Raw genomic sequence first — 18093 nt, forward strand, 5'->3', positions numbered from 1 at the left:
AAAACGTTGAGTTAACTCTTTCTGCCCTTCAGCCCCACTTTGACCACTCGGATGTTTATGAAGGTGATGTTGATGGTCTCAGCTCATTTTTCCACGTCAAGGTTACTGGTATTCCCAACCCTGGCTTTCTGGCTTTTGAAGGTGGATTCACATCAGTCATTCGTGCACCTGCTGCAGACGATTGCCTCCCTTCTGTCCTCACAGGGTTTCTTAGTCAACAAGCTGAAATTACATCTTCACCTTGTGCGGAGGATTCCCTTTATAGATATTGTCATGGATGTAATGACAAAAAAAAGTCTGTCCCTGCAGCAAGTCTTTTACATTCAGGACATGAACCTGATGTTTCCGGATTATTCCTGGGGTGTTGGTTGTTCTGAAACTTTGTATTCTAATGGCCACATGCTTCTTGCTCCTGGCACAGGTGCGCTCTGCAGTGGAAGCCCCACTTTCAGTGAGCTTATTACTGGGGATGTCTCTTGGACAACATCTGTGTTTCGCAAGAGGTAGCTAGACCCTCAGGTTGGTTGTTTGTGAATGATGCAGATATGACATGCAACATTCCATTCTTCTTATCCTAACTGGAGCTGACAAATGCTTTGTCTCGGAGTTTGAGGGAGGCACTTAAGAGAGATGAAGATCAGAGACCTCTTGCCTCAAGTGGAGAAGAGGTACCATCTCAGTCTCCTGGACTTATGTGCCATTTAGTTGGCCTTAAGGTCCTTCTTGCCATCCATCAAGCCTGTCCAGGCCCTGATGGACAACATGACCACCTTGTGGTACTGCAACTAGTAGGGTGGCATGTGGCCAAGGGTACTGTTCCAGCAAGCTTTGATACTGATGGTGGCTGCACCTCCAGGTTGACTTTGCCAACAAAAGAGCAAGCAGACTCGGGCACAGTCTGGTCAACCACTAGTGGCATGTACATTTGGATGTAGTTCAGTGCGTTTTCACCCAGTGAGGTGGGTAGTCCTTTTCGCCATCGTTGAGAATGTACAGTGTTCCAGCTTTTGCACCCTAGAGTTCCTACCTTGCTGCTCCTTGGCTGGCTTGTTCCACTTTCTCTGGGGTTTTAGTCTTTTGTACGGATTTCTACCCGTTTTGCTGCTTTTACAGAGTTTTGAGGAATGTCATGAATAGCCCTGACCTGGGATCGGAAAGTTTGATGCTCCAAGCTGCTGAGCTTGGTATTTTGCCCTTGGCTCTGTTCAACTCTTTAGGAGGGATGGTTGCTGAGGCCAAAATCTTCATTACACTCAAACTTGTCAGTTCACTTAGGTAAGCCCCATTGCAAAAAGAGGAGCAAGAAGTTGAAGAGGTCTTCGACTTCACCTTGTCTGTCGGCTGACAAGGGAGTGTTGCCATTCGAGGCTGGCTCTGCAGTTGAGCCAGGCCTAGGTCGGTTTCGCACTTCCACGAGTTACCGGGATGCAGAGTGACCAAACCCACCCCTCCAACTCAACTTCACAAGTTTTATGAAACCTGGGTGGCTCCTGCTGGCCCGCCTTTGGGCCCTGCAGGTTTGGGAGGGGCCCTTACTGTATCCTGACATCTCCAGCCCTGGTGCTGGTCGGGCCCTTTGGATCCACAGATGGATCCGGACCAGTGCCAGTCGTACCACCTCTACCTTCCCTGATGCTAGCCCCGATTCTTACGCTCCTGCCGCTGGCAGCGCTGTCCCCATTCTGATCCCAGACTCGGACACAGAGCCGGAAGGCCGTTGCCTGAATTGTGACAACTGGAGCCATGCCAGTACCTGAGCCCTAATCCTACGGTCTAGGACTCCGGAAGGACTGAAAAGGGTCACTGCACCCTGAAGAATACAGCTCTTTGAACAAAATGTGGACAGCTGTAAGGATTTGGCAGAAGCCAGTGGACTGGACACCTCTCCAGATACTGGCATGCTGCCTTCCCTTACCGTGGGTATGGAGGAGAGAGCTTCATTTCCAATGGTGGTGAGAAGGGCGACTGAGATCCTGGACCTTAGCCTACCCTCTGTGGCAGTCAAGACGAACGTATTGTGGTGGGGGGGGGGGGGGGGGGGGGGGGGGAGAGTGGGAGTGCTTCAGCCAGAAGTGTCCTTCTCAGAACCATTTCTCCTTTGTAATGAAGCCCTTAAAGGTCCTGATTGGGGCTTGGTCCAAGCCCACAACAGGGGTTCCTGTGAACACTACAGTTGCCCGCCACCACTGCCTTTCTTCAGTAGACCCCAACGTCCTCATGCAACACCCTACCCCAGAGAGCTTTTTGGTTCAAGCCTTCACCTCCCATGGCGCGATCCCTAACGCACCCTCGACTAGGGAATCGAAAAGGCTGGATACCTTAGGGAAGAAGATGTTTTCTTCCACCAGCCTGACACTGGGGTCAGTGAACACCACATGCCTTTTCGGCCGCTGCTCCCACGCTCTAGAGAATACTGTTGCGCAGGTGCTGCTGATGATCCCAGAGAAGGTCCGGCCCGTACTCTCCCAGACTGTTGCTGACAGGAGAGATTCAGCTCAGTTCACCATTCGATGTAGACTGGATACCACAGACTCGCTGGGCAGAGCGGTTTAATCAACAGTGACTTTAAGGTGCACGCCTGGCTGAGGACAACTGATTTTTCTGGGGATGTCCCAGCATCGCTTATGGAAATGCCCTTTGATGGCTCCCATCTCTAAGGAGACAAGGCGGATTTAGTGCTGGAGCACTTTAAGGACAGCAGGACTATGGAAAGGTCCTTGGGACTTTCTATGTCCCCTCGCCACCCCAATCTGCCTTTTGCTCCTTTTTTGTTGCCACTGAAGGGGCTTCCAGCCATGTCTATACCCACCCAGCCACTGTGTCATACTAGCTTCCCAGCCTCTGCATGGCCAAAGACTCGGTACCCACAGACTCGGTACCCACAGACTTTGTGGGTCAGGCAGCCAGAGGTCGGGCCACTCCACCACCCCTGGCAGCCTCAAAACCCTTATAGTCTGCCCCATACCATTATGAGTACCCAGTGGGTGGCAGGATCTGGCATGACCTGCCCCACTGGTGGTCTATAACATCACACAAATGGGTTCTGCAGTTTGTCAGGAGGGGCTACTCCCTCCCCTTCAAGACTACCTCTCCACCCATGCCACCTGCTTGCAAAAGGTTGATGGAGGACACTCTTTCCTTGCTCTTCCAGGAAGTGACTGCTCATTTGGCCTGGGGAGCCATAGAGAGGGTGCCAACCCCAGAAGTAGATTGTGGTTCGCTAATCCCGTTACTTTCTGGTGCCCAAGAAGAATGGAGGCCTTCGTCCTATCCTAGATCTGCGTACTGTTTTTTCCTCAAGAAGTAGAAAATGCTCATGCTTGCTTAAGTCTGCCCTGGACACAGGAGATTAAATGGTAGCTTTGGGCTTGCAGGACACATCCTTCTGCATTCCGTCCTTGCTGCCTCAGGTGTAACCTGTGATTCACGGTGGCTCACAAGCACTTTCAGTTTGCTATTATCCCTTTTGGCCTTACCAGTGCCCCTCAGATGTTCACCAAGGTGATAGCGGTGGTTGCAGCTCATCTGCGGAGATCAGGGGTGCCAGTCTTCCCCTACCTAGAAGACTGGCTGTTGAAGGCAGGCTTGCCCCAGGCTGTCGTTTCCCACCTCCAGACTACTGTGGACCTCCTGCATTTGCTGGGGTTCACCATCATTATTCCAAAGTCACACCTGACTTCCTCTCAGATGCTCCCTTTCATCTGAGCTGTTCTGGACTCAATGCATTTTCGGGCCTAACCTGCCGAATGGTGAGTTCAGGATAGTCTGGCTATGATACCAATGTTTTTAGCCTCTATCCTGGATTTCGGTGAGAGTGACTCTGAGGCTGTTGGGCCTCATGGTCTCCTGCATCCTGCTGGTGACTCTTGCCTGCTGGCATATGTTCGATCTGCAGTGGGACCTGAAGTTACAGTAGGCGCACCATCAGGGAAATATCTTCGACATGGTCCAGAATGTGTAGGGAACTGCAAGAGATCTGTAGTGGTAGTTAACGAACCGAGATTGGGTCAGCGGCAGACCCCTCTCTCTTCCCCAACCAAATCGGACAGTGGTGACAGATGCCTCACTCCTGGGCTGGTGTAGCCATCTAGGTGAGGTGGAGATCAGAGGCCTCTGGTGTCTGGCTGAATCGGGACTCCACATCAACCATCTGGAGCTCTGTGTGATATGGCTGGCAATGAAAGCTTTCCTACCCTTTATCAAGGAAAAACTAGTGCAGGTGTTCACGGACAACACCACATGCAATGTGATACTTCCACAAACCGGGTTAGGTGGGGTTGTGGACCCTTTGTCAAGAAGCCCTGCGTCTCTGGACATGGTTGGAATGTCAGGGAATTTCCCTGGTGGTTAGATACCTGTTAGGCTCTCTGAACTTAAGGGCAGACGAACTCAGCTGATGATGCCTCGTGGATCACGAATGCCGTCACCATCTGGAGGTGGTGCAAGGTCTCTTTCAGCAGTGGGGAGAGCCTTACTCAGATCTGTTTCCCTGCGCAAAGAACTCGCAATGTCTGCAGTTCTGCCCGCAGGAGTTTCTAAGGCTGCTCTCATTTGGGGATGCTTTTCCTTTCGAGTGGATCTTGCCTATACATCTTTCCACCCCTACCACTCCTGCTCAGAGTTCTCAAGAAGATCAGGAACGAGCAGGTCCAAGTCATCCTTGTGGCTCTGGAGTGGGCTCAGAGAATTTTGTATCCCGAGCTGTTAAGCATGGCCATCGGTCTTCCCATCAGGCTGCCCTTTCAAGAGGATCTTATGTTACAGAAGCAGTCGAGGGTTCTCCACCCGAACCTGTCAACTCTATGCCTTCTTTTTTGGAGATTGAGCTACAAAAGTTAACAGCCTTCGACCTTCCGCCCTAAGTCTGCAATGTTATTCTGTGAGCCAGGCGTCCTTCCACCATAAAGATATACACCTGCCAGCTAGTTCGTGGCATGGTGTGCAGAAAAGCACGTTGACCCTCTTTCTTCTCCCCTTTCTCAGGTTCTTCTCATTATTCTTTTCTTGCCCTGCAGTGCTCTGCTTTGGGCACCTTAGAGGGTAATCTTTCTGCTATCTCAGTCTTTCTGCGGTTGCCTGACCAGCCATCCCTCTTCAAATCCCCTATTGTACATAGGTTCTTAAAAGGTCTGCAACATGTTACCTCCTTCTTTTTTTATCATGCCTCAGTGGGACCTTAATCTCGTCCTGACTTTCCCGATGTGTACTCCCTTTGAGACCTTGCACAACTGTCCTGTCAGGCACCTTACCATTTAGACTGCCTGCCTGGTGGCAATGACATCTTCCCGTAGGGTCAGTGAGCTTAAGGCTTTGTCATCGAAGCATCCATACCTGAACATCTACCCAGGCAAGCTGGTTCTGTCAACAATAGCATGCTGTCTACCAAAGGTCATTGCTCTCTTTCATATAGGCCAGTTCAACACTCTGCCTACTTGTTTACACTTCACTACATTCCTCTAAGGAAGAGGCACAACTTTACAATACTTAAAAAGAGCACTGTCTTTCTACCTTGACCACACAAAAAAATTCCTTGTAGAGAACCAACTCTTCGTGGGTGATGTTGTAGCAAAGAAGGGAAAGGCTGTGCAGAAACTGATAATCTCACAATGGATCGTCCTCTTCTTTAAAATCTGCTATTCATTGGCCAAGAAGTAACACCCTGAGGTTTTGCATGCTCATTCCACCGGAGCCAAGACTGCGACCATTGCGTTAGCACGTGGAGTCCCAGTCCTGGGCTTCTGCCAGGCAGCAATGTGGGCTTCTTTGCACATGTTCACAAACACTACTGCCTGGACAGTCTGTTCCGTTAGGATGGGCAATTTGCCCATTCCGTCCTGCAGGACTTTTTGGTACAAAAGTATTTCGGAGACGCACCTGCAGGGAGGTATTCCTTGGGTATCTATTCTAAGGTAAGGAATCTGCGGCTAGAAGTCTATATCAGGTGGACAAGTTACTTACCTTCTGTAACGCCTTACCTGGTAGAAACTCTATAAAGCCTTAGATTCTTTCCCAACCCACCCATCCTCCCCACTCTGTAAACTCTTTTCTAGCGATATGGCTTGCTCCTTTCAGGGCCCAAGTTTTTGACACCAGTGGTAAATATTCCTCATAGCTCCACGCTCCTGGCATGGAAAGTTGTGGAAAGAATCTGATGTCACCGTGCCGGGGTGTTGCCATCTAAGGCACCGGTGCACGTCACATTCGGCGCGGAGTACATCTATGCCAAGCAGAGCTAACAGCGTGCAGGTGGTACTACTGCCAAAAATATTCCGGATCCAGTCTGATACCTTGTGATAATTCTAAGGTAAGGAATCTGCGGCTAGTTAGTTTCTACCAGATAAGACGTTATTGAAGATAAGTAACTTGTTCTTCGTACTTACTCTGTAACACATTTAAGTCTATTGTTTCTGTGCCCACTGTATCACTTCACATGTGAACACCCTTTTACACATCAGGCTTCTTCCCCTAGGAGCAGACCAGCCCAAACTTCAGGCCAGGTGCCCTCTGAGCAGCATACAGAACCATGCAAGTGGGCTATGGCAACTTAGGCGTGAGCTCAGGGCCGAGTAAAAGTTCTTTAATCTAGTTTAGTACTATACATGCCACAAACATGCATGCATGCCTGCCTACCTACATAGCCAGGTCCTGCATTCAGCAAGCTTTAGATAAGGTGTGAGTGTAGTGTGTGGCTTAAAGACCAAGTCTTGCGCCTGCTGTGAAGTGGATGTAGCCAGAGGTTGAACCCTGTGTGTTCTGGGGAAACGTGTTGAATGCAAGGCCTAGCCCTCCCCAGAGCTTGCGTGGCACAGCTGATGCTGGTGCCCATGTGTCATTGGTGTGTGGGAGTTGATCGCATAGTCTGGCCAAAGGCCATTAATTATGTTCTAAGCTTGCTGGCTGAAGTCACAGCCCATGCCCTGCACAAGAGTTGTGGGTTCTGAGCAACATTCTTGATGTCGTTGTCATTGGTGTTATACTATATAATGTAGCCAGTAATATCGTTGAGTAATTTGTGGTTTTTTACATGGGAGGTCATGAGCAATGCATTTCCAGATTTATAGCCGTGCAGTGGTGTTGCAGTTTGTATTGTAGAAATGATGCTTCTACATTGGGGAAGGGAGGTGAAATGAATTGTTCCTAAACACATGTTGGTGTCTTGTGTCAACAAGAAAAAAAGGAATTTCCCTGCTGTGACGAGCACGGAAGAATATTATCATACATTCTTGTTATTAATAAATATCATATCATTAGTAATTTGGATTTACTTTTTTTTTTAAACTATGCTAATTTGTCTTATGTAAAACACACTACTACCAAATGATCCAGCATCTCTGTATAAAACAGTTGAATACGTGAATTAAAGTTATCATGCTGTAAACAGGCTAAAGATTAAGAATAATTCCTGTCTTTTTTTGTATTAATTAAATACACCCCAGTCTAGATGTATTCTTCCCTGTCACAGCTAACTGCTGTAGATTGATTAGACCACAGTGACCACCTTGGCAAATAGTAGGCATGTGGTACAACAGGAATATAGCTCCAAAATGTGGATTGGAGTATTCTTGGAAGATAATTTGAGAACATTGTCATAAGCATGCAGCATGTAAATATTTGAGGGGACACAGCCTTATATTTACATTTTTTAAATGCAGGTGGAACTTCAGTTTCAGCTTAACCGCTTACCTCTCTGTGAAATGCATTATGCCTTGGACAGAATAAAAGAGAACAGCATCCTCTTTCCAGATCTGACGTTGACACCTCCCATACCATGGAGCCCAAACAGGTACTTGAGAGAAATAGAGTAAGCTGTATTTTAGCCAAAGTATTTAATAGGTGAAATACATATTTTTGTTCATCTGGTCTGGGCACATTCTGTGGTTTTGAGTATTTTTGTTGTTGTTATAAAATCTGCATTGGGGTATGAAACATGTTAGTCTACAAAAGGTTTAACAATCCAATAATTTTTTGTACCTGCCATGATTATTCAATTTATTAGTCAATACTGCATTTTGTTTGGATTTCCCCAAGTCTCAAAATTTATTTTTTCAGCTCTTCATATTTATTTAATTTTTTTATTTACTCATTTGTATCGCGCAACGAATCATCCCCAGAGGGATCTCTCGGCGCATGAGAGAGGAACACCAAGAGGTGGAGGAAACATTTAGAATAGCCAGGTCTTGAGCAGCTTTTTAAAACAGCAGAAATTGGTGCAGGCACGGATCTCGTCTGGCAAAGAATTCCACTGAGTGGGAGCCAGGTACGAGAAAGCTTGGCCGCCCATCCTGGCCTTTCTGACTCTGCGGACACAGAGCAAATTTCGATTGCTAGATCTCAGCAATCGTGTTGGATGGTACCATTCGAGCTTCTTTGTCAGGTAGGCTGGGCCCAACCCATGAAGGGACTTATAAACTAGACATAGCAGTTTAAAGGTGGACCTCTTTTTGATGGGAAGCCAATGTAGTTGGCGCAGGAGGGGTGGCGAGGGGGTGCGAGTCTGCTTGTTAATAACAAGACGGGCCGCCGTGTTTTGGACCACCTTTAGTTTGGCGGCCAGATCCTCCCTCATCCCAACCAACAGTGAATTACCATAGTCCAGTCGACTAATCAGAAGTGACTGGATAAGGGTCTGTCTGGCCATAAACGGAATCCATGGAAAAATCCTTCTGAGCATTTGCATGGTTCCAAAGCAGGCAGCTGCCACTGATTTTACTTGCTCATCCATTGCTAAGTTATTGTCAATTTTTATGCCTAGATTCTTCGCCCAACCTCTGGGGGCGGGTGCATCTCCTAGCTCAGATGGCCACCACTCAGGGGGTCCACATCTCCTTCGCCTTGCCATATAGGACGATCTCGGTCTTTGAAGAGTTCAGCTGGAGAAAGTTCTTCCTCATCCACTTCGCTATGCTGATCATACAATGACGACATTTAAGTCTGGTGACCACAGGACTTTCCTCGATAGGGACTATCACCTGGGTGTCATCAGCATAAGATATGGTTTCAAACCCACACTCTCTGATGATTGAGGCCAGGGGGTCACGTATATGTTAAACAGAGTAGGGCTCAAAACTGAGCCCTGGGGAACCCCTTTGTCAATGCTAGTAGTTTGGGAGCTAAATGACCCAAGCTGAACACATTGGGTTCCGTCCACCAGAAAATTCTGGAGCCAATTAAGGGCCCTGCCTCCAATACTGATCGCTCGCAACCGGTCCAAAAGGATCCGATGAGAGATGGTGTCGAAGGCAGCCGACAGATCCAACAGCACCAATATCACAGGGACATTCTTATCCAAGGACATCCTTATGGTGTCTGTTACCTCCAACAGTGCCGCCTCCGTGCTGTGTTAGGCACAGAAGCCCGATTGGGAGGCATCCAGTATGTTGTTCTGCTCCAGATAATGGTAGAGAGGTCGGTTAACTAAGGCCTCCATGATTTTTGCACAGCACGGCAAAAGAGAGATCGGTCTAAAATTCTGAAGATCGCTACGATCCGCTAGCACCTTCTTCAGAAGGGGTTTTATGCGTGCATCTTTCCACTTGCGTGGGACAGTGGAGGTTGCGAGCGAGATGTTGCAGACATTTGTAAGGGCCTCGGCAAGGACTGGAGATAATGCTGACATAACAGCGGGTGGCATTAGATCTGATGGAGAGCCGGATTTTGCTTGTGCTAATAGAGAGCACACTTCTTCCCTCGTAACATTAGGGATAAGGTCTAGAGTTGACTGACTCGGATTCTCCGAGAAAGAGGCTTTACCATGAGCGCCCTCTTCAGAATCAAAGGTACTATAGATCACGTCAATTTTGTTAATGAAGTGGCTGCCTAAGTTCTAACATAATTCCTGTGTAGGAGGTGGGAGTGGGTTATTGGGATAGTAAACTCCTTTACGATGACAAAGAGTTCCTGGGATGGGTTTTTAACTTTCATGATACGGGCACCCAGATACAATCTCTTAGCTGAATTACAGCTGTTCAGGTATGATCTGTGTGCAGTTCGATAGAGCAGTTCATCCTGCTCCAACTTGGACTTTCTCCATCTTCTCTCCTTGGTCCTACAGGTAGCTTTCTCTCTCCTGAGGCTGTCTGAGTACCAGGGTGCGGGAGCAACACTTGCCTGAATCTTTACCCTCTTAAAAGGAGCAATGGAGTCTAGGGCGTTAGTTATGGCTACTTCGAGTCGATCTAAGGCCATTTCACCATCATCGTCCTCCTCAAATGTGGGAGAGATAAAGGCCCTACTGAAGGTATCCGGTGTCACCTTTTTCCAGGGTCTACGAAGATCCCTGTGGCTAAAAGGGGGACTGAAAGATTTTATGGGCACCCACGAGAAGCTAAGAGCTGAATGATCAGTCCAGCCCATCTTCTGTGGGGGTTCTACCACCACCTCCTTGATGTTAGTAAAGATGACGTCCAGCGTATGACCCGCCACATGGGTTGAGTTGAGTTGATAAAGTACTTGTAAAGCGCAACTATCACTCCGTGAGGAGTATCCTGGCGCTGGGTTGGCGGTGAGCATGAGCCCTATATGAAATTAGATCAAAGCTAGACAGAATTCATCAGAGTCACTGAAAATCCAGGTTTTCAAAGCCTTCCTAAATACAGATTCAGTATTGCATAGCCTAAGATGGGAAGGGAGCAGATTCCAGGCTTTGGCACCCAGATAAGCCGCAGTCTTACCTCCTTTCAATTTGTATCTAAAATTGGGGAGTTTAAGCAAAGTTGCTGAGGAAGACCTAAGAGGTCTTATTGTAGTATATGGGACAAAACGTGCCATCAGGTATTTTGGTCCCACCTTAAGCTTAGCTCTAAAAGTGATCAGGAGAATCTTAAAAAGGATTCTCTCATGCACCGGAAGCCAATGCGGACTATTCAAAGCAGCAGAGGCTGAAGATCTTCTTGGAAGTTTAAGCACTAGCCGTGCTGCTGCATGCTGAACGACCTGTAATTTCTTTAAGATGGCTTTATTAACTCCTACTAATAATCTAGGCGCGAAAGTATTAAAGCCACAGCCACTGATTTCCTTGCTGCCAAAGGGAGGAATTTGAAGATTTTTTTTAAAGATTTAATCCGTCTGAAGCAGGTTCCTGCCACTGCCTTAGCATGGGGTAAAAAGGAAAGTGAGTTATCAAATTGAACCCCAAGTTCTTGGCAACTTCTACCACATCTGGCGGAGGGGTCGCACCTTCAGGCCACCATTTGGAAGGCTGGAAGAGGACATCTTTGCCTATCGGGAGAATTTCAGTTTTGTCTGTGTTACATTTTAACTGATTATTACTCATCCACCAAAGAACAGCAGTCAGACAACTTTTAAAATTAGTCTCAGCATCAACGGTGCCATTATCTATTGAGAGGATCATCTGGGTGTCATCTGCATATGAGGTGACCTCTATCCCAAAAGATCCAATCAAAGAGATAAGTGGGGTCATGTATATATTGAACAATAAGGGACTTAAAGAAGACCCTTGAGGGACCCCTGCCGTAAGGTTGCGTTCTGTAGAAAAGAACGTACCTAAAGTAACTGCTTGTCTCCAGTTAGAAAGGAACGACTTAATCCATTCCAATGCCGCTGCATTAAAGGCGCTTCAAGAGGATATCATGGGAAATGGTGTCGAATGCAGCCGACAAGTCCAAAATAATCAGGACCGCTTTCTTACCTTTATCGGCAATCATTTTAAGAATATCAGATATTTCCATGAGAGCCGATTCAGTAGTGTTGTGGGCGAAATCCAGATTGTTGTGGATGGAGAATTTGTTGCTCTTCAATAAACTTAGTTAGTTCCTTATGGACAAATTTATCTGTTATTTTTCCTAACGGGGGAAGAAGACTAATCGGATGAAGGTTTGACAGTACCAACGGGTCAATATTTTGTTCCTTTTTTTTTTTTTGAAAACTCTTTTTATTGTTAACAAGAACAGAACAAGGTCACAAAAGAAAAATTTGTTTCACCAAAACAGCAGAGTTGCCGCAGCACCGGCGACATACAGCGACAGTGCAGGTCTAGACGTATGCACAGTAGTTATGAAAGTAGGCTAGATTCAGTCCATAATCTCCAGGCGGGCCTGCGGAGGCTCACATATGTCACCTCTGTAGGTGTTCCAAAGCGATCACACCTCCCCCCACTTTCTGGGGCACCCCCTTGCCGTGTATATGGTCTTCTCCTGCAACATGCACCAATCCATGTCTTTTTGCCAGTCCACCAATTTCGGCAGCGTCGATGCACCCCATAGACGGGCTATGTTTCGTTTCGCCACCATTTTCCCAAGCGTGACCAAAGTCTCCCCTGTGTAGATAAGACCGTGGGTTCCCATATGTTCAGTATACATCTCTTAGCCTCTGTGCGAAGGTCAACCTCCCACACCTCCCGCATGCAGAACACAACTCGCCTCTAGTACCTCTGCACCCCTGGGCATTCCCACAAGATGTGGAAAAAGGGGCCAGTCGCCCCACACCCCCGCCGGCAGAGCCCCTCCCTTTGTTTCTTTTTTAATGGTTTTACCAGCGCGAGCTGCCACTCGTCTGGTACAATGCCTGTCCTTAGAGAGGAGTTAACTATATGATTAATAATAGGATTCACTGTCTCTAGAATTTTTTGAAGAATCATCGGGGGACAGGCATCCAATGGTGAGCCTGATTTACACCTTTCTATTGCCGCACGAGTCCGCTCCAATGGGACTGATTCAAAAGTATAAATAGAGACAGAGCTTTCCACTGGAAGAGGATCGGAAGCAGAATCCTGATTATAGATAGGAGAGACTGGAAAATCTCTTTGAATTTTTTTAATTTTTTCCTCAAAGAATAGTGAAATACTATCACACAATTTCTGCAAGGTTGGAAGTTCCTTCTGTTCCGCTTTGGGAGTTGTATATGACTTCACTATTGAAAAGATGTTTTTCTGATCTTCCTTAGCTGCAATTATTTTTTCTGATGGATACATCTGCCAGTGGATTCCTCACCTTGTGAATATCCCTTGCGCCAGCAACATTCGGAAACTTTTGTAGCAGTCCACGCCGATGAGGCCGAAGACTACGTCACAGAGACACGGCTCCGCTCGCGACTCCGCTGACGTCACCGGCTCCATAAGAAGACCTCGTCGGCGTGATGACGTCAGTTCCCTTTTTTCCGCGCCGTCGAAGCCAACGGATTTCGGGAATCGCTGTTGTTAGCGTCGTGGATACTTTGTGTATTTTCATTGCTGTTTCCTGTCTTCTTTGAAGATGTCATCGAGGAAGTCTGGATTTAAGCCTTGCCGGGAGTGTGGCAAGCATATGTCCATCACTGACCCACATGAGGACTGTGTGTGGTGTTTATCCTCGGACCACGATGTGGATGGCTGTACCAGCTGCCGTAAAATGAGCTCAAAGGCTCTGAAAGAACGGGAGGCAAAACTCTTTATTGCCAAGATGAAGAAGGAGAAGAGAGGGAGGAGGAAATCGAGATCGAGGTCTCGATCGAAGTCGAGGTCGGCATCGAGGTCGACGTCAGGGCATGCTTCGAGAGCTAAGAAGCACAAGAAAAAGAGAAGGCATTCCTCTCGGCGTCATTCTGACAAGAGTTCGGCGCCGAAGCCGAAGTCACCTGCTCGGCTCCTTCTCCTGTGCCGGGTTCACCGGCTGGTCCTTCGTCTCCAGTGGTCCCTTTGTCTCCGGCTTCGCCAGTTCCGGTCCGGACTCTGACGCCGGTTTCATCCCCGGCTCCGGCTCCATCTCCGGCCCCGGAAGAACTTCAAGCCCCGGGTGAGCCTGCGACGCCGTTGAATCCACCGTCGGCGCCGGTTGGCCCGAGTCCGGTGGGGCCTGACCAGTATCCTGCCTTTCCTGGGCCAGGTCAGGACCCTTCGCATTACTTAAATGCGATGTATGGGGTATTTGCTCGTGCCATGTATGCCCCTGGTGCACCTACGGGTCCGATGGGTCCTTTGGCCTTTAACTTGGGGGTGCCGCAGGTGTATCCTCAGGCTCCTTTCTACCCATTTTATCCAGCGACGCCGTCTTGGAATCCTCCGGCTCCGAGAACGTCGACGCCGCTTCCATCCTCGCCGGCTCCGCCTCGACCTCGTTCGACGTCGAAGGCTCCGCTGGATCCACGTTCGACGCCGATGGCTCCACTGGCACCGGCGCCGTCGGAGTCGATTTCGGCGCCGCCGACGCCGAGGATTCGAATTCGCTCCAGGAGGGAGACTCAGAGGATTATTGAGGAGCAGAGATACCTTCAAGAGGAGGCGGAGGATGGTGAATTGGTAGAGTCGGATGAGGTTTTTGATGAGCTTAAGGAAGCTAGTGGCTTGGACCTTTCTCCTGAGTGGGAGATTACTCCGCCATCTGATGAGCCATCCAAGGATGTCGCACCCTACCATGCAGTCATAAGGAGAGCTGCGGAGTTGCTTGATCTCCAGCTTCCTACAACAGAGTTTAAGTCAAACATTTTGACTGAAGTGCTGCATTCTCCAGCGACGGTATCAGAGCCTCTGCTTCCCTTTAATGAGGCCATTGTGGAGCCTGTATTGGAGGTGTGGCGCAAACCTTTTTCTGCTCCTGCGGTCTCAAAGACGATCGCAAGGAGATACAGAGTGGCCCCAGGAGATCCTGAATTTTTGTCGTCCCATCCGTCACCTGAGAGTCTGGTGATTCAAGCGGCTTGTTCTGGAAAGTCTAAGGGGGCTTTTCCACAGGTCCCTGGGGATAGAGAGGCTAAAAGGCTGGACCAGTCAGCTAAGAAAGTATTTTCATCAGCCAGCATGGCTTTGAAGTCGACTAACGCCACATGTCTCTTGGGACGCTATGTTCACGCGCTGATGGACTCGGCTAGGAAACTGGCGCCGAAATTGCCTGAGGATGATAGATCTGGATTTAATGACATCTTGGCTGATGCTCAGGCGGCTGCGCGGCAAGTGATCCAAAGTGGGCTGGACACTGCAGATTCTGTTGCAAGGATCATGGGGTCGTCTGTTGCAACTAGGAGAAGTGCTTGGTTGAGAACGTCGGAGTTTTCTCAGGATGTTCAGTCTACCTTATTGGATCTACCGTTTGATGGGTCTGGCCTATTTGGAAAAAAGGCAGATGCTGCTCTGGAAAGATTCAAGGAGAGCAAGGCAACTGCTAAATCTTTGGGACTCCAGTCTCAGTCGAGAGGGTCTTTTAAGAGGTACAGAGGTTTTGGAAGAACAGCCTTTCGTACCTATAGGCAGACTCAGCAGCAGCAAAGTTCCTCGTCCAGAGGTTACAGAGGAAGAATCAGGGGTCGCACACGTGGCTCTCGTCAGCTCTCCTCCTCCTCTTCCTCTTCCTCAGCCCCTCCCACCACCGCAAAACAGCCCTAGATCCGACATTCCGGATCATGTTGGTCCTGTGGGGGGCCGGCTTACCCATTTTCTACAAGATTGGGAATCTGTAACTACAGATCTCTGGGTTCTAGATCTTGTAGAAAATGGGTACGCCCTTCCCTTTCGGGAATTCCCTCCAAATTACCCTCCTTGCCAAGGGGTTTGTTCGGAGGACCACCGTCTTCTCCTGCAGGAGGAAGTCCTGAAGTTGTTTCAGAAAGGTGCGATAGAGGTGGTCCCGGAGCAGGAGAGGGGTCAGGGATGCTACTCCCGGTATTTTCTGATCCCGAAAAAGGACGGCAGATTGCGTCCGATATTAGACCTCAGAATCCTGAACTTTTACCTGAAACAGGAAAAGTTCAAGATGCTCACCCTTGCTCAGGTTCTTCAGGCGCTGAATCAGGAGGACTGGATGGTGTCGCTCGACTTGCAGGATGCGTATTTTCACATCCCCATTCTGAAGTCGCACAGGAAGTATCTCCGTTTCACGGTAGGGTCGCAACATTATCAGTTTGCGGTCCTCCCGTTTGGTCTTACTTCGGCACCTCGAGTCTTCACAAAGGTGATGGCAGTGGTGGCAGCCCATCTCAGAAGATCGGGAATTTCGGTTTTCCCTTATTTGGACGACTGGCTGATCAAGGCGGAGTCGTCGGAGAAGGTGCTGTGTCATCTGCAGGATACAACTCGGCTGTTGTACAGATTGGGTTTTTCGATCAATGTGCCCAAATCTCACCTGGTGCCCTCTCAGCGCAACCTGTTCATAGGTGCGGTACTGGACACTACTGTGTGTCGAGCATTCCCTCCTCCTCAAAGGATTCTCGACATACAGGAAATGATTCCTTTGTTTTACAGCGGAGCGGTTGTTCCAGTTCTGAAGGTCCTTCGCCTGCTCGGTCTGTTCGCCTCCTGCATACTGTTGGTCAACCATGCACGCTGGCACATGAGGGCGCTCCAGTGGTGCCTCCGCAAGCAGTGGTATCAGCACAAAGGGGATCTCAGGGAGTCTGTGAGGATCTCCAGAGAAGCTGCGGCGGATCTATTTTGGTGGAGCGTGGAGGGCAATCTGTCCCAAGGAAAGCCCTTCCATATACTTCCATCGGTGACAACAGTGATAACGGATGCATCCACCTTAGGGTGGGGTGCTCATCTGGGGGATCTGGAGATCAAGGGTCTTTGGTCTCCAGAGGAAAGGTTGTTTCACATCAACCTTCTGGAGTTACGGGCGATACGTTTGGCACTCAAGGCTTTTCTCCCTTCCCTTCGCGGTCAGTCTGTTCAAGTCCTGACGGACAACACGACCGCGATGTGGTATATAAACAAACAGGGAGGAGTGGGGTCTCTTTGTCTCTGCAGAGAGGCCCTGCGTCTATGGTCCTGGGCTCAGGACCATCGGATTTGTCTGATGGCAAATCATCTGGCCGGAGTTCTGAACGTGCGTGCGGACAGTCTCAGTCGACAGTTCTCCGCCGACCACGAGTGGAGGCTCCATCCGGAGGTGGTTCGTCATGTCTTTCAGACGTGGGGGACTCCTCGGGTGGACCTGTTTGCCACTTACGAGAACGTGCACTGCCCGTCATTCTGCAGTCTCCAGTATCCGTTGCAGGGAGCGTTAGGGGACGCGTTCCAGTTGAGTTGGGGCTCACGACTCCTTTACGCGTTTCCTCCCATACCCTTGATTCCTCGGGTTCTGAGGAAGATTCACCAAGACCGGGCCCAAGTTATATTGATCACCCCGGATTGGCTAAGAAGGGTGTGGTACACAGATCTTCTCCACCTCTCCTCGTGCCCTCCGCTCCGTCTCCCTCTGAGGGCAGACCTCAGTCGCAGTCGGAGGGGCAGGTTCTACACCCCCACCTCCAGAGCTTACACCTTCATGCCTGAAGATTGAACGGGGCAACCTGAATTCTTTCTCTCTCCCGCCAGATGTGGTGGATGTTATTTTATCGGCCAGGCGACACTCCACCAAATCTATTTACTCATATAGGTGGTCTAAATTTGTTCTCTGGTGTGGAGAGAGGTCCATTGATCCTTGAAGGCTCGTCTGTCTAATATTCTACAGTTTGCCCTTTCTCTTGCTCAGCAAGGTTTTGCTGTGGCTACAGTGAAAGGGTATTTATCGGCTCTATCGGCTTTCCTTTGTTTGCCGGATCAGCCGTCGCTGTTTAAGTCTCCTATTGTTCTTCGTTTTATAAAGGGCCTTGTAAACAAATTTCCTCCAACTCCCTTTGTTATGCCTCAATGGGACTTGAACCTTGTCTTAACCTATCTCATGGGTTCTCCCTTCGAGCCTTTGCACAAGTGTCCCCTGAGGCTGTTGTCTTTTAAGACGGTATTCCTCGTTGCAATCACCTCGGCAAGGAGGGTAAGTGAGCTTCAAGCTCTAAGTTCGAGACCCCCATTCTTGACCATTCATGCTGAACGAATGGTACTCAGGACCAGGGCTGCGTTTTTGCCTAAGGTGGTGACTCCCTTCCATCTGGGGCAGTCCATTACCCTTCCTTCCTTTTATCCTCCCCCACACCCTTCCAAGGAGGAGGAGAGACTTCACCCCTTGGACCCTAAGAGGGCGGTGAGCTTTTAGCTGGACAGGACAAAAGACTACAGGATTGATGACCAGCTCTTTTGATGGGCTTCAAATGTTTTTATCACTGTCAAAGGCATTATGTTATTTCTTCTGCTTTGTTATTTATTTTCCACACTGAGTGTGTTGATATGCATATTGTGTACTGTGTATACTGTTTGTGTACATATTGCTGTCAGTCCGTCCGTGTGCCTCGAAG

The 18093-nt window shown here is 48.9% G+C and overlaps 1 protein-coding gene across 3 annotated transcripts in view; it reads left to right on the forward strand.

Moving 5' to 3' along the window:
* Positions 1 to 18093, forward strand: part of HELZ (helicase with zinc finger) — a 2003166-nt gene that overhangs the window by 714221 nt on the left and 1270852 nt on the right. For all 3 annotated transcript variants that reach the window (XM_085617266.1, XM_085617269.1, XM_085617268.1), the window contains exon 14: positions 7653 to 7783. In XM_085617266.1, the coding sequence (XP_085473392.1) occupies positions 7653 to 7783 (131 nt within the window). The remainder of the gene's footprint in view (positions 1 to 7652; positions 7784 to 18093) is intronic.

The sequence above is a fragment of the Triturus cristatus genome, chromosome 7, assembly GCF_964204655.1.
Source record: "Triturus cristatus chromosome 7, aTriCri1.1, whole genome shotgun sequence".
Taxonomy (NCBI): Eukaryota; Metazoa; Chordata; class Amphibia; order Caudata; family Salamandridae; genus Triturus; species Triturus cristatus.